The sequence below is a fragment of the Lipophrys pholis genome (genome assembly GCF_963383615.2).
Source record: "Lipophrys pholis genome assembly, chromosome: 3".
Classification (NCBI taxonomy): domain Eukaryota; kingdom Metazoa; phylum Chordata; class Actinopteri; order Blenniiformes; family Blenniidae; genus Lipophrys; species Lipophrys pholis.
In genome coordinates this window covers 8667528-8684388 of record NC_137627.1, presented here as the reverse complement: position 1 = coordinate 8684388, position 16861 = coordinate 8667528, and the positions used below count along the sequence as shown (strand labels likewise).

At 45.0% G+C, this 16861-nt stretch overlaps 1 protein-coding gene across 2 annotated transcripts in view; it reads left to right on the top strand.

Annotated features, from left to right (window-relative positions):
- The window catches only part of ssh2a (slingshot protein phosphatase 2a), a 29176-nt gene extending 12638 nt beyond the window's left edge, over positions 1–16538 (top strand). For both annotated transcript variants that reach the window (XM_080459538.1, XM_080459537.1), the window contains 13 exons: positions 5225–5337; positions 5807–5871; positions 6300–6421; positions 6672–6737; positions 6851–6916; positions 7416–7610; positions 10489–10582; positions 10739–10867; positions 10977–11023; positions 12030–12176; positions 12261–12461; positions 12552–13494; positions 14336–16538. In XM_080459538.1, coding sequence (XP_080315664.1) covers positions 5225–5337; positions 5807–5871; positions 6300–6421; positions 6672–6737; positions 6851–6916; positions 7416–7610; positions 10489–10582; positions 10739–10867; positions 10977–11023; positions 12030–12176; positions 12261–12461; positions 12552–13494; positions 14336–15955 — 3808 coding nt within the window. In that variant the 3' untranslated portion in view covers positions 15956–16538. The remainder of the gene's footprint in view (positions 1–5224; positions 5338–5806; positions 5872–6299; positions 6422–6671; positions 6738–6850; positions 6917–7415; positions 7611–10488; positions 10583–10738; positions 10868–10976; positions 11024–12029; positions 12177–12260; positions 12462–12551; positions 13495–14335) is intronic.
- The last annotated feature ends 323 nt before the right edge of the window (positions 16539–16861 follow it).

Here is a 16861-nt window from a genome sequence, read left to right as displayed (position 1 = left end):
ATTAACTGAAGACAAGTCTGGAGCGATCTGTCTCGTCTGCTAAATTTGCAATCTGAGGCTTAATGAGCTTTACTAATTTAGGGACTCGACAAAATAAGTTACGTACAAATTACTTGTTTTAAAGCTAATGATATCACCTTTACCCTTATCTTATGGTTCTGTGAAGGGGCTTTTCTGTTCCAGGTTATGTTGTGGTTTACAGCATAGTGAGTCATAGACTGTATTATTTTTCAGGTTATTCCACTCATGATTGCAAACGGGGTTTTTTGAGTAAACCAAACATTGAATTATTTGTGTAGGTGGAAGTTTGAGGATGGTTTTATAGTGTGTGATTAAAGTCACGTGTACAGTAAATCAATGTAGTTTGGCAAGTCACGTGACTTTTTACAGGGATGCTTGCATTTGTCTCCACTGCTGTATTTATCCTTCAACATATTTTTGATGTTAAACACGCGTGTGTGCGTTTAATTTATTGCTTTATTTTTTTTATGACCACGTATGTATTTGTGTTTGTTTACCCCTGCACGTTGCACATGTGTAATGTTTAACCCGTGCTTCTCGGAGTAATTACAAGCCTGGAGGCTGTTGCCGGTGTTAAGTATTACCTGTGGCGAGGTGCCATCTAAAACCCTATTGTTATGGCACCAGTTTCAGAAGTGCCGATAAGCTCCACGCTTCCGCTCTAGGTTTCATTGTTTTTCTTCACAAGGGAAACAGATAAAGACTGAAACGTGACTTTGTGAAGTGTATATTTCAGTGTGTGAGTGACCTCGGCAGCTGAGCAAGGATATGGGCAGCTGGATATAGGTCACCACCTACAGTAAGGCAGTGTATGTATGCCTCTGTCTGCTGGTGAAATTCAATTGGCCTACTTGAAGATTATATATTTGACTTCGGTGTACTCCATGAACTTAGATGAGGTGTGTTTTGCACGTCACAGCCAGTCTTGTTTGTTTTCATGTAGCTTAATAAGGGTGTGTGTGTGTGTTTGTGTTCAGGTTTGACATGTTGTGAAAAAACAACAACACAGGTGGTAGTGTTTCATTGCGCCAAGCTGTAAAAGATTAGATCTACAATTCTGGCCGTAGTAGTTTAACTCTCATCTCTGTTTGATCGTCATTATAAAACAGCGTTCTTTCATAACTCCCGACTTTTATCTGTTTGTAGATTTACTCAACTGTTACTTAAAAATCTGTCGTGATATAGTAGTGCATGCATGGCCCAGGCTGCTGCTCAGACCGTAGCGCGCACACAGAATTATCAAAGTACCTGTTAAGTTCACGAGTCCCACAAGAGATCAAACAATCTTAGCAGCAGGTTGACCAGGATCCTTGCTTAACAAAAGTCTATGTTTAAGCTGACCTGGTTTCTCCCTTTCTGTTTATCAGCTCTACCCTCCTCCACCAACTTTTGTCTGAGGCTTTGTCACTTTTCCTGCTTTGTTGGGAAAAGTCAGTCTCCAATAAGGACATTAAGGTTTGTGGGTTCTACTGGGCCCCCAACACAAATCCATACGTTTTGCTTTATGTCATCATCAGTCCCACATTTATTGGCTGCATCTTCTCACAGCAGGTCCTAACGTTCACCTGTGTACATGTAGGCACACACACACACACACACACACACACACACTCGTACATACATACCTACCAGCTAAACTGCTCTTTTTGCCTGTGAGCTGTATCTGTCGCGGGTGCAAAGTCATAAGGCCTCAGCATGGCCTGCCCTCGCATACAGCCATGGCCTATATTTATCCCATGCTCCTCCTAAGAGTGACTAATATGGACACGGGCTGGAGGAGGGGGTCACCCAGTTATCTGCCCACTGTGGAGTGGTCCTTACATAGTGATGATTGTGTCTGTGACTGTTGCCCTAACAAGTACCTTACAGCGTCTCCGCAGCGCCGAGCCTGGGATGGCTGAATGCTAAAAGATGACCCACCCCACTCTTTCTTTAATCTCTCATCCTCCACAGCCCATTCCTCATTCACACACACACTCTGGAGTCAGATTTAACTGAACTTGTTGCCGTCATTTAGCCTCTCTTCATGAATGTGTTTGCCCTAAAGTCAGCTTGAAAGTGCACATTTCCCGTTGGTTTGACAGCGTTTTGTAAGCGTAATCACAACACTTACATTTCTTTCTTGTACAGGGTAGATTCCAACAGGTGACTTGCAATCGGTCTTTATTAATGGTCATATCACATTACAAATGTATCTAGAAAAATCACAGGCAGCCTCATAGCACAAGTCGAAACTGACGTCATAAGAGGGAGATATTTATATAAAGATAGTGAGTTGTTTGAGTGACATAATGTGGCTACTGAGTAATGTTTATCATTACTTTTCCTTCGTAAGCTCATGAGTAACTGAGTAAACATATTTTATATTAAATGTTTAGATGAAATAGTGTCTGATAAGTTGGTGATTAAAATTGTTAGAAGATTGAAATCATCATAGGCTCATATTCAACAATCACTCAATGTTTTCTTTTTTGCGTTGAACTCAATTATTAGTGGACTCTTCTATGGTCCTGATAGTAATGATACTGTGTGCAGAATATGTGTGTCAGGGTATGTCTCTACATATGCGTACCTGCAGTCTAGCATATACATGTGTGAAACTCCCAAATCAGAGCGTATGCAGTTAAACATCTCTACAGTATGATAGCACTGCTGCTGTCAAAGAGAAGCGTCTCAGTATCTGTACAGTAAGTTGACCGCGTTCCTGTGAATTCTGTCTATCAATAGCCGAGACTTTTAAAGGACTACCGTATTTTTAGAAAGTGCATTTGAGAGGTGTTCACAGCCCCCCACCTTTCAATCTGTCGGGCTTTCATGACTCTTTTAGTGCGTCTGCATGCACGCAGGAAAGTGCATGTTTGCAAGGGTGCACGTGCACGGCCTCCCATTGCGAGGTTTTCAGGGAGAGTAGCCGTATTGCATTACATGTGACATTGTACAGTAGCACTGCTATACATGGTCATTGCCAAGTACAGTGTCTGCCTGCGAGGGCAGCGGGACACAGTTCAGGACGAATTGGGGAGTAAGACGGAAATTAAAAGTGGGACAGTGTTTTTAGAAATGCAGAAAAGAGGAAGAGGGGGAGAGGGTGAGGAAACAGCTGGGTCAAGGGTGACCGGGTTATGGGAAATGAGCTCAGCACACGACTGCATTTAATTTTTTTTTTCTCCCTTCCTACGTCTCCGTTGTCAGTTTCTGCTGGTTCTCTCCATCCATGCTCTCAGCAAAACTCAGGAAGGACATTTGAATGACTGCGAGGGTAGAGAGATGAAGTTACACACAAAAAGTGGATGACAGGAAGCCTCACTGACAGACTGCACCAGATTTTATTTTTTTTTTCCCTTTTATGTGAAACTGTAGAAGTGCATAACCTGATGGAGTCGAGTTCATTGAGTGTAGACTTGAAGTCTTCTGCCAAGTATGCGTTAGATAATCCAGCATAGCGTTGCAGCATCAAAATACACATACTGCTTTATGCAAATGTTTGCACCAAAACTGTCAACTCCCCCTTTTTTAATCCTGGTAATCTTCATTGTGTATATGCGTGTCATCAGCTCCTTGTCATATCTTTTGGCCCAGAGGCTATGAAACTGACCTTAATATCGAGCAGAACCGGTTGGCCAACTTCCTCAGGCTTTTTTCTCTGATAAGTAATTGTAACTGTGTTGTTTAGTCCATTCATTTTCAAGAACATACGGCAAGTCAACATAATTGTTTCTGTGTGGATCTTATGTTCACTGAAGTATTGAATAAAGGCCCCGAAACATTTGAGTGTAGTATTTCTAAAAATGGATAATTTTAATAACCATATTTGACCTGTATTTGATCTGTGGTTACGTTGTTCCTGTAAAGTAGTTTCGTATTGGTTCACACACACTCCAGTTGTGTTTAAATGTATAACGTGGTTTGTTATATAAATATCAACGCCAGATACATTTGAATACAGATTTAAATTAAATTACTTTTGAGAGGAATCAACTCTAACAAAAACATGCAACGTTGAGTATTACATCAATACCCAGCTAAAATGTCTGTTTGGTAAGAGTAATAACGGGGTGCAGGCTCTTATTGATCCAATGTCAGATGAGTATATACAGTATATCAGTCACCAACAAGAACGTTGTTTCTAATCTGATCCATTGTTTGTTGTATGTGTGTTTTTCTGGGGTTGTGTGAATGGGACACATTTCCATTTTCGGTCCCGACTACTCATTGAGCCAGATTCTCTTCTTCCTTGTGTTTAAAAAAAATTCCTAATAAGTTTTTGTTTACGGCAAAATCGTCCTAAACAAGCAACTGTTGTAACTGCGAGAACCTCGTCACAACAGTTTGATCAGCTTTCAAATGTTCAGCGTGAAACTGACCCAAACCAGATGAAAGCTTGGAAGTTGTTATTGTTCTTTCAGGGCGTTTTTTTTTTTTTTTGTTTCCCTGCCCAATCAAAATGAGTCCCTAAACTCTCCTTACGTGAAAAATCCTAAATATCTCCTGAAGTAGGTTCCTCCAACTGAACTCAATGAGCCACTACAGAAAACTGAACAAACTCCAAGTCATTCATTTCTACACTGTTTGACATCCAACTGAAACACTGACCTCTGTTTATTATGTGTTCTCGTCAAAGCGAGTGACCTCAGCCACGTTTAATAAGATTAAGTGTCTCAGAGGGGGAAACAGAACTCTGTTCAATGCGACCCGCTGCAATGTGGATTGCTGCGTGCTGGACAGCTCTTATCGCTGCTCAAACACTGTGGAGGAGGGGACTCGCTCAGTCCTCTTTCTCGGACCTCTGGTCTCCTCCCAACCCGCCCCATCTCCTCCCTACTGGCAGCTGTTGGTCTGTGTGTGTGTGTGAGATCCAGCTGTGTGGAGGAGCAGAGAACATTGTGTTCTGGGTTCACATAGGGGCTTACAGTCTTGTTTTGCTTGCATCTCGTCAGTCAGCAGTGATCAGCAATGATTTGGGGGAGCCTACCGATTGAAGGCCAGCTGAATGGAGCACTGTGACACTGACATAAGCTCATGACAACACTTGTCTATTCCTAGTCCCCCCCCCCCCCCCCCAGTCTTGTTAACAATGCAGCGACCTGCACAAAAAGACCAGATATGATTAGATATCATGGCAGACATCCATGTGTTTCAGGCTTCTATTCATGTGTCTCCCCCCCCCCCCCCCCCCCCCCCCCCCCCCCTTCCTCTGTTTCAGTATCAGTGAGAGTTTCCTCACAGTGAAAGGTGCAGCCCTCTTTCTTCCCAGGGGTAACAGCCCCACGCAGAACTCTGCACCCCGCATCAGCCAGCGCAGGAACAAGCACACAGGTAAAGACTTGTACATACAGTCCCCACACTTCCTTCTTCCTCTTTGGACTCCCAGTCCTGGAAATGGACCATAACAATAGAAAGTGTGATTTTGGGGGGGGGGGGGTAGTGAATAGAACCTTGCCATAACATCTTGGAAAATAGCAGGTGTTGACTTCATTCAACCCTCAACAGTGGTAGACTTGGTTCTGGATATTTCTGTACATGCATAGTTTAAACATTTACATGGTGATCATATCATGGAAAAATACTGAGAAGGAAAAGCTCATTGTGGATAAATGAAGACTTGTAAATATTGTGAAAGCTAATATCAGGAGAATACAGGTTATGTTAGATGTAGGTCAAGGTAAACCAAACTTCAGTGTGAATTCAGTGGAAACTCGCCACGGGGACAAACGACACACTACCTGAGCTGTTATATCATCTTAATTGTTCAGAAGAAACTGAACCTCAAATGTCTTTTATGCAGGTGACCTCCAGAAACATCTTCAGACCATGTTCACTGTGCTGCGCCCGGAGGACACCATCCGCCTGGTCAGTAAAACACACGTGCGCACAAGCACAGTAGCAAAGGTCATTTGCGAGGCGGCGTTGTGAGCACAGTGCCTGGTTTCACCGCTTTGTTTGCAAACAAAACGATGTGAAACCTGCACTAGATTTAAAGAGTAGTTCTCTGATGGTAACCGACAACAGCGCTCTGACCTGAAACCCACAGTCACCAAAGGACGTGGAGCAGTAAGTGTTCCCGTTTTTCCTTTGAGAAAAAGAAGTTTAAAAGGGTAAACACTACTCAGACACCAGCTTGTCCAGCTTCCTGATAAAAATTCAACATCTGAACCAAAGTAAATATAAAATGCGGAGGGGAACATGTTTTTGAAAGCAACGAAGGAGACTCGACGTGGAGCTGGTTTCCACACGTCCTTACCTCTGCTGTTTTTGTTTGTCTTTCTGATGACTTGCAGGCTGTACGACTGGAGAGTGCCTATCCTCAGGTAACCCGCTACATGGTGGTGGTGTCCACCAACGGCAGACAGGACACAGAGGAGAGCATTGTGCTCGGCATGGACTTTGTCTCCTCTGACAGGTCAGTGCCACAGCAGTGTAAATCCACTCTCTGGTCAAGTTCACACAATGAGGCGAATGACACACACAGTTCACAACAATTAAACTTTCCATTTTGAAATTGGAAGGCATGTGGGCAGGCATAGAAATGCAAAGTAAACACGCTTCTATGGGACTTCCTTCTTTCAGTGTTTACTTTGTGAATGTCACCCGTGTTTTCCAAACCGCCGCATCTTGTTTGGAGGTATTCACCTTATTGATCTCTCTGCCAGCTGCTGTACTGTGGGTCTGGTTCTACCTCTGTGGAGCGACACGCTGATCCACTTGGATGGAGACGGGTAAGACACCACTCCTCCTTCCTCTCACTGCTCCCCTGGGCGGCCGGCTGCCTGCTCCGGTGACTTTAAGTTATGTTCTCGGTCAGAGCCGTCTCCCCTTTTTGTGTCCTCAGTGGCTTCAGCGTGTCAACTGTGAACAGGGTTCATGTCTTCAAGCCAGTTTCTGTCCAGGCCATGTGGTAAGCAGCTTTCATCTTTCAGCATTGCGGTCCCAGTTTGACTTTGACATCCAGCCTTTCAACTCTGTGACTTTTTCTTATCCTTCCTCGACTTGCAAAGGCTCTTTCATCATTATCTTTCTACTTTCCTGTCTCTTGTTAAATCTATGTCACATGCCAGTGCTGGATCTTCATTTCCTGATTTTCTTTCCTCATCTCTTTATTGTATTTTTCTCTTTGACGTCCTTTTAAATAAGTCCCTTATACCTTCATCTATCTGCAGTTCTATCTTCGTATTGTATCTCGTTAGAGCGCGATTGCTAATTTCTCCTCTGTACTCAACACTTTCTCTCTCTCAACATTTTCACCCTATTCTCCTTTATATCTCTTAATTGTGTTTCTTATCCTTTCCTCCAAAATGTAATTTTTCTCCTTGATCTTTTTTCATTTAACTTCTGTTCAGAGTAGATCCTGATCAAACATAAATATAAATGTTTTCTGACCTCCTTTTCTGCCATAGGTCCGCCCTCCAGTCACTCCACAAGGCTTGTGAAGTGGCCCGCTGCCATAACCACTACCCAGGCAGCCTCTTCCTGACCTGGGTCAGCTACTACCAGAGCAGGGTCTCTTCCAACCAGTTCTGTATCAATGAGTGGAACGCCATGCAGGATGTGGAGTCGCACCGTGCCAATTCACCCGTCCTCTTCACAGACCTGTGAGTACCGGAGAGAAACCAAACACACAAACGCCGATTCCTCAAGCCTCCAGTTCAGACAAACGGCGGGACTTGTGGAGTCGTTCGACTTGATCTCATTTTCACACAATGATTCATCCAGTATGTTATAGAGTCTCATGAGGTTTTAGTTCCTCTAATGTGAATATCAAATCACAGAGATGCCAAACTGCATGACTCAAAAATATGTCGTGCATGAACTAGCATTCAAAAATGAGAGATACCACATTGAAAATGTGTCATCATTGACAGGGTCAAAATGGTACTTATGAGTGTTTTTGTGATTTTGTCCAAATGTACAGTCAACGTTTCAAAAGTAGCGGCATTCAGACTGAAATTATCTTACTAACATTGTTATATTAAAAGCATAAAAAAAAGTAGCAATACACATTATAATGTATTGGTCTCATTCATTGTTTTTTCTATTAATAGTCTATGAATTTACTCCTTGCACATATTCTGTTTATTATTATATAATACACTAGTTTAATGTCTCCATTCTCATGTTTAAACATATTTCTGCCTGAAGAATTTCTTTTGGGACCAATAACGGTTAATATTAACCAATAAACAATCATTAGACTAAAAAAAGAGAATGCATTATCATTTTTACAAGATAAAACAATATATATGTGTTTGATTCATGTCATAGAAATATACAAAACATTACATACACATTAAAAAAAATCACATATTTTTCCAAGTGCAAATTGATTTAAAAAGTAATCCAAATAAAAAGTGAGCCACGGCTCCTGAGACTTTCCTCCACCCCCTGAAGTTCTGACTGCACTTTGAAATATCAATCCAAGACAGAATTTAATACTTTGAGAGGAGGCGCATGTCAATAATAGAAAGCTATTGAAAAGTCAGGGAGTGTTGCCTTGCAACAGTGGACTTTTTCCAAAGACTTGACATGTGCATACGCACTTCAGGAAAAGCAGGACCGCACTCATCCGGATAAACGTATAGGGGGTACCCAGAAATCCTCTTCGCCGGTCACACAGGCACATGCTTTCAACACGGATTCAACGAAAGCCAATGATGTTTCGCAGTAGCTGTTTGTGTGTGGGTCCAGAGTCACATGCTGCCTTTTAACCTTCCAGGATAACTAAGAGGTGCAAAAAAAACACTAACAGGCTTGTATAAAAAAACAAAAAAAACAACACCACGCAGCCCAGGCATGGATGGAATATCTTCAGAGGGGCCTGACCATTTACACCCCGTGACACCGAGTTGTCAGCAAATCCTTGTGGTAGCACGGAAAGTTGAGGGAACAGCCCAGCATTCTGGATTTATGGTTTTGCTAATACCAGGGAAATTCCTGTCCCTGCTGTGTGGTCACGTTCCTCAATACCTGTCAGGAATATGTCTCTCTCACACACACACACACAGACACTCTTCAGAGACCTAAATAGCTGAGGCTTTAGCTGGCTTACTTTACTGTTGGTAAAAAAAAAAAAAAAAAAGAAATGGGTAGAGGGTCAGACAGAAGCAGGTGACAAGTACAAAAGAAGAGGTGGTAAAGGGCAATTTGTGTGTGTGAGGGGGGAATATATATACACCCGATGCCCACCGGGTAGAAAGAATGGAGGAGCGTGGGCAGATAGAAAGTCACTTGACAACTAAGAAACTTAAATATGACCTGCCTAGAAACAGGAATACACAACGCCGTCTGCCTCCAGAGGGGGGTGTGTCTGTCCTTGGGTACACTTACCAACAAGATTACTCATCCACTTTATGAGCTCTGAACACATAAAGTCCCTGTTTGAATTCCCGCACAGTGTGGCTGCTGAAGCGGCATGACCTGCGAGTGTCTGTAGACTTGGCAGTACACACACACACACACACACACACACGCACACGCACACACAGACACACACACACACACCCCTCCATATAACTCCCCGGTGAAAGTTTTGAGATAGCAGGAAGCAGGAAACATTGGCATGTTTTCATGTTGGTTTGATTTATGGGGATTACCCTGGATTCCTGGATGCTATTCATCCAGTAGTGATTCAAGGAAATGAGAAAATGTCCAATCTTCATCAGCACCTTTTCTGGTATTATCGATTGTCACGTCATTCTTTATTTTTATTTATTTATTTGTCAATCCCAAACTGGACTTTCCCTCCTTCGGGCCATGTGCGGGCAAGTTGAGGCTTGCTGTGAAGTTAAAGGGTTTGCTGGATGTCGAAGGGTGGTCTATATTTGGACGGATGAAATACGCCTGTTTTGCTCCACCCGGTGGATTCATTCCCTTTGCGATCAAGTTGAGATAAACAAGCTGTCTACTTTTACCTTTCAAAATACAGACGATCACCTCTCTGTCCGCGTTTACTCGCCTGTTGTATTCGCACGTCGTCCTTTGTGTGCTGCCGACCCGTACTTCTTTGTGTCGTTACATCGACGGATCAGTTAGAAGCCAAACAAGAGAAAATTAGACAATGTGAGGAAGAGATGCAGTGAGACAAACTGAGCTCTCCTCTCTCCGGGGAGGTAATTAGGCCACTCGCTGCTATCATCAGCGTGACGTCCAAAGGCTAAATGCGTCCCCCAGCAGAGTGGTTAGAAACAGAGCCAGGCACAACAACAGGCGTGTTCCACAAGGGGACTTTGTTGTGGATCGCCGACAGGCCACGCTCTCGGATTTTCTGTTCCCTCTCCAGTTTCTGAGAATCAGACAAAGTGGCGATTCTCCCGCAGAACAAGTAATCTCATTCAGACCAAAGTAAAAATGAATCAATGGACAGACGATCAGGGATCTTACTGTGTCCATGCATCCATTTATTTTTGTTTTTTTCAGGTGACGCTGAAATGTTACCGATGAAGGTGTTTTGTGTTTGTGTGTGTGTGTGAACAGGCCCACAGAAAGGGAGCGCACAGAGAGGCTGATCAAAATGCGTCTCCGAGAGATAATGATGCAGAAAGACCTGGAGAACGTCACCTGCAAGGAGGTAAAGAGCAGTCTAAATGTCATCTGTTCTGCGTCTCTCATTAATACGCACACATTTCTGGCAATTCTTCCACCTTCAAGTTGAAATTCACCTGATGCATTGCAGTAAATTGCCACTCATCTCAACTACTCTTTTTTTGGGTTGTTTTTTTTTTAGATCCGGACGGAGCTGGAGATGCAGATGGTGTGTAACTTGAGGGAGTTTAAAGAGTTCATAGACAATGAGATGATTCTCATCCTGGGACAGATGGACAGCCCAACAGAAATCTTTGAACACGTCTATCTGGTAAGACACAAAGTCGTTTCTTTTTATCAAAACCAGACGGGGCACAAGAAAATCAATGTTACTTGCTGTAGATCTACTGTGTTATCGAGTGAGTGCGTTTTGTTTCCAGGGCTCTGAATGGAACGCCTCCAATCTAGAGGAGCTGCAGAATAGTGGGTAAGAAATGAGTCACTCCTCTATCCCTGATCAAGCTAATTAATGTACCAACCACACTCACTGGAAGAGCCAGTCAGTTGCGTCACTGTCTGAATTTTAAGAGATGAAGAGATAAGACTGTGTGAATTAAATACATCCGAAAAGGAGTCTGATCGTCAACAGTAATTTCACTCCTTCAGCAGTCCTAAAATACTTTATTTTACACAGTCCAGTGCTCACCGTCTATTTGGATTCATTCAAAGACTTGAGATTTTAAGCAAGTAGTAATGAGGATAAAATTGGCAACTTTTCATTTAAAAAAGAGCCTTTCTACCACCAGAGCCACATTATCTCTTCGTAATCAACTGAACTGAAAGAAGCCAGGCGTAGTTATATAATACAGAATATTGTTTTGACTGTTTGCTTCCAAACTTCTTCAGCTTAAGACCCAAAACAGAAATCTGGTGATTCCCCGAGGCCAAAACAAAACTAATTAATAAAAGTGAATTTAACGGCCAAATCTGAGTCAACCACAGTGTAGCGCTCTTATATGAGTCATTCATGTTTTAATTTAGAAAATATATTTGCAATATGTTCAGGAATTGTACTATATTATCTGGCAACCCAAATAACACCATCCAGTTCGGGACCTTACAGGTCTTCATCATTATTAGATCAACAGAAAAATAGGCTTCTGCGTTAAGAGATTGTGTCTTTATGAGCATGATGAGCACATTTAGCACAGTTGCAGCAGCAAGAGTGTAGGTCACTGTTCAAAGCCCAGTACAAATTGACTGTGATTATCCACATTAAAAAGACTTTAAAAACGCTTTATTTAGGGAAAAAACATTTTCATGTTTTGCAAGCCATTCAAAGTGGTTCCCAGGTGAGAATATATATATAATATACCATTACCGGGTGTAATTCTAATGTCAACGCAATTCGTGGATAAAATCTGGTTTGAGAAACGGCCTCATCTTTTTCATTGTTTAACAGGAGTCAACCTGCATGTTCTTCTTTCATGCAGAGTGGGCTACATCCTGAATGTGACCAGAGAGATCGACAACTTCTTCCCTGGCATGTTTGAGTACCACAACATCAGAGTGTACGACGAGGAGGCCACCAACCTGCTGGAGTACTGGAACGAAACGTACAAGTTCATCACCAAGGCCAAGTAGGATTCTTCAAGTTGTCCTCTCTTCCCTAAGTGATGTCCTCTTACTACAACAGAGTTTCCCTCTCTCTCTGCTGTCTGCAGGAAAGCTGGTGCGAAGTGTCTGGTGCACTGTAAGATGGGCGTGAGTCGCTCGGCCTCCACGGTGATCGCCTACGCCATGAAGGAATACGGCTGGGACCTGGACACGGCCTTCGACTACGTGAAAGAGAAGCGTGCGGTAACCAAGCCCAACCCTTCCTTCATGAAACAGCTGGAGGAGTATCAAGGAATTCTGCTGGCGAGGTGTGTTCTCGAATAGTTTCCACAGATGAACAGAAGCTTTACGGAGAATTTCTGAGCTCATAAACACTGAATTTTCCTTTTCTTCCTCAGCAAACAAAGGCATAACAAGCTGTGGCGCTCCCACTCGGACAGCGACCTATCAGATCGCCCGGAGTCGATGTGTAAGGCTTCGTCTCCGTCCCTGGGCCGCTCCGACTCTCACAACAACAACACCACCACCTCCTCACCCTCCTTACACCACTTCCTGGGCGTGGCCGTGCTGCAGGCGCTCGGAGCATCACACGAGGACTCGGCCAAACCAAATGGGGCGCACGACTCCGACTCGCACGCGCTCTCAAACGGCGTGGGCGACTCGCCGGTTCAGGAGGAGGCCAAATCGGACTGCGATGACCCCGCCCTGCTCCCGCCTCTCAGACCCCGAGCAGCCACCGTGGTCCCAGAGGAGCGGCTGGACAACGCAGCCAGCGTGGCCGTCACCGTTCCCGTGGCACTGCCACACCCGCCTCCGTCGCTTCACATCCTGCCCCCAACCCCCGAACTCCAGCGCGCCCACAGAAGTCCCCCCACACAGCTCTCCATCTCAGCCCACAAGTACAAGCCGGAGGAGCTGTCCCTCGACTTAGCCAAGAGGAGCAGCTCAGAAGAAATCTCTCCGCTCACTCTGGGATCCAGTGACTCAGATTTAATCAACCAGTCGTTATCGGATCTAACGGACGACAAACCTAGTCCCCTCAGCCCCGCCACACCCACGCCTCCCCCCCTGGTCTTCCCTCTGGCCCCCAGCGACGACAACAACAACCCCAGTGAGTTCCAGCTAGGCCCTGCTTTGGACAGCCGCGGCGAGGCCGACGGGTCGTCCACCCACAGCACGGACAGCATCGACTTCTTCAGCGCCAGGGAGAAGTTTCTGGGCCTGGCCCAGGACGGCCGGACTCGGACGCTTTCAGAGCAGGCACAACAACGGACGCCCCCGTCTGCCGACAGGGAAGCCGAGGCCAGTGAGGAGGAGTATCAAGCGGACGGGATGAGTCGGGTAAAGGCTCACTCTGCTTTTTACCTCCAGTATAATTACCCCAAAACCTCAAATAAAAGCAGAATCCATATCAAACATCTCTTTAATCTGTCTATGTTTGAAGTTCTGTCGGTGCAACTGAGGTGAATGATGCTTATGTTTCAGTACCATCAGAGTGGGACATGAAATACTGTAATTTACAGCAAATAAATGTAATAAACCTTAACTCATCATTCCAAATGTCGTTTAAATGTATTTTCATATCAGGAGACTATTCTTTCTCACTGCGTGCTCATAAAATGTAATTAAAGAAATGATTTAAAATGGATTTAGTTTATCTGGAAGATTTTAAAGCACTATGAAAATTATTCCAATGAAAAAATGTTGAGCTTTATTTCTTTTTAAGGGATTTATTTTAATCCTATATTTTCTCCTGAAGGTCTGTAACTTCAGTATATTTAATGAAACCGTGCTTAAATATTTTCACGATCTGTGAGGAAACGCTGCAATCTCTCACCAAAAACATGCGGGGGAAAGTTCGAACAATTATTTAGTTATTATATCTGCCATTTGTGTTCGAATTAAACCTGCACCAACGGTGAGGAGTTGCCACAGGAGGTGTTTTTATTTTGTGTTGTGGGTTTTTTTTTTTTTTCTTTTATCTCCTAGATTCTGAACAGACACTTATATCTGTTTTTGTCTGTTTTCAGAGGAGTAAAGACTCAGAATTAATCATAGTGACACCTGCTGGAAAACAGAAGAAATAATTCTCACTGTACAATCATCTGTAATAAATGTCTCCCTGCCTCACCGAGAGTGTGACTAACGTACGTCTCTGTGTCTCTGTCTCTCTGTCTTCCAGGCATCACTGCAGTCTGAAGACGGCACTGACCAGTCTTATCAGTCTCACCATGACAACGGCGTATCGGTCCGCCATATCGTCACAGAAATCGAGGCCATACGGCACCCGGCGTCTTCTCCGACTCAGTCCTCCTCCTCTCTGCTCCCGTCCTCTCACAGCCTTCAGCTCGTCCAGCTAGAACATCCCGAGGAGATGGACTGCTCGGAACTCTCGCACGGTTCTTCGGCTCCTCCCTCACACCCCCCGTCCCCCACGCTGCCGTGCGACTGGCCGGCGGGCTCGGTACGGCGGGCCACCAAGCAGCTGGAGAAGAAGCTGAAGCAGGAGCTGGAGCTCACGGCGTCCCCGCGGTCTCCTCTGCACTCCCCCAGCACCGAGCATCCGCCTCTCAGACTGTCCCCGTGCTCCCCGAGTGCCCCCGAACACCCTCCCCTCCGCCCCACGCAGCACGCCGCAGAACAAAGCATCGCTCAGGGAGAGAACGAGGCTGCGGCGGTTCATATGAATTCCAAAGAGAAGCAAGCAGGGTCCCGAACGGAGCCTCAAAGACTCGAGTCCTCAGGCGCAGATGACCTTTCTGACCACTCGAGTCCCCCTGAATCAAATATTAGCCAAGATTGTGGCGCTGTCCCCGTCACTGTGCACCCATTACCAGGTGGTCATACGACAACGCCACTTCTGGCTTCTACTAGTTCGTTAGTGGAATTTTCTCAAGATACCTCAGCCCAGTCCCAAAGCCAAAACCCTGGGTGTCAGACCCCAGACCAAATGACTGTGGATGGCGTGACGGTGCAGGAGTCAGACACAGACGACAGGCTGCACGCCGGTTCTCAGGGCAGCTCGGAGAGCTGCAGCCCCGGCTGTGACGCCCACATCAGGCTGGCTCGTGGCAGCCAGGAGCTGGAGCGGATTCAGCAGACCCTCAGGGAGCTGCAGGCTTTCCTTCATGAGGGCGTCGGCCTGGAGGCGGCTGACGGTCAAGTGCAAGATCTGGGGCAGCCTCCCGGGCTCAGAGACGTCATGGACACGGAGCAAGGACAGTATAAAGGGGAAAGTTGCGAGCAGACCCCTCCAGGACTGGAAGTAGGGCAGCAGCTCCGAGGGAGACAAGAGGGGAGGAGCTTCCTGGAGCAGACAGGGTGGCACAGGGCCATGGAGCTCGAAGCTCGTATACGACAAGCAGGCCTCACCCCCCCTTCTTTAATGAAGCGATCTGCCTCTTTAGCTAAACTTGACTGTCTGGAACTCTCGGCCAATGACCTGAGTGACCTGGACATGAGGCCCCACAACAGGACATCTTCATTATCATCCTCATCATCACAGTCCCAGGACTCGTTCTCCCTTTACCCTTCTCACCCAGACGACATCTGGAAGAAGCAGAAAGTGCTGGCTCTGAACAATTGTGGGAAAAAGACAGACTTGCCTTGTGACGACTCCTCCCCCAACCACAGTTGTCCAAAAGAGGACACGTGCAAGGGGGAGGAGCCAGACGACGACGACGGCGGCAACGCTGTGTCCTCATCCCGTCAGCAGGGGAGGGGACACTCGTCGAGGCGCTCTCGTAAAGCATCCGCTGAGAAAAAGCAGCGAGTCTTCACTGTGCTATACAATACCATGTGAAACCTCAGTGCAATGGACTGGAATGGACCCGACTGGAGCTGCACCTGGTGTGACGGAGGCTGCATGACGTGTATGAATGTGTAGCAGGTGACCTGCAGCTACTGTACAACCTTTACTGTATTCATAGTGAGTGTGAGGTCTGAATGACGAACGTGTCTGCATGTAAACTACTGGATGTGAACTGGAGTTCAGGTTTGTCTGTACAGTAATGTAATATGAATGTCCAAACCGAGACTGAACCAGTGCGTATGCACTCCAATATGTCCTAGTTTTTTTTTTTTTTAAAGAATCGTTTGTTTTCAGTGTGGGACCCTCGCTGCCTGCTCAAGAGTTTATAAAACTACATCCAGAGGGGCTTTTTCTCAGAACATGCACTTTACTATTTAGATGGTTGTTCTTTTATTTGGAATCAGTTTCTTACCACTGGGGGGAGGTTGTTTTGCACTGTTCTCAATAGACATGTCTGTGTTTTTTTTTTTGGTTTATTTTCTCAAAGCAGACTTGATTCAGATTAATTGAACCAGGACAAAGCTGTGGTTTTTTTTATTCATTGCTTTAGCGGCAAATAAATATGTTGACTTTGTTTACTGCTGTGACTCCGTGTTTTCGTTTACTGTTGAGTGTATCTTACCCTTGGAAAATAAGTACATTGTTGGAATTTACTGCCACCTGCTGGTCAGGCTGACCTGCAGATTTAAAGGGGACATATCATGCTAAATCCACTTTTTTAGCCCTTAAATGCATTTTGGTGTATATTTAGAGTGTTTAGAAGTACAGAAAAGTTCAAAGTAGTCTCTTCAGGTGCTCCGTTGATATCTTTATATTCTGTTTTGGTCATATTTTGCGATCGGTTTCGATTTTTCTATTCTCTATTACGTTTTTTGAACAATGACGTCACAGTATTCT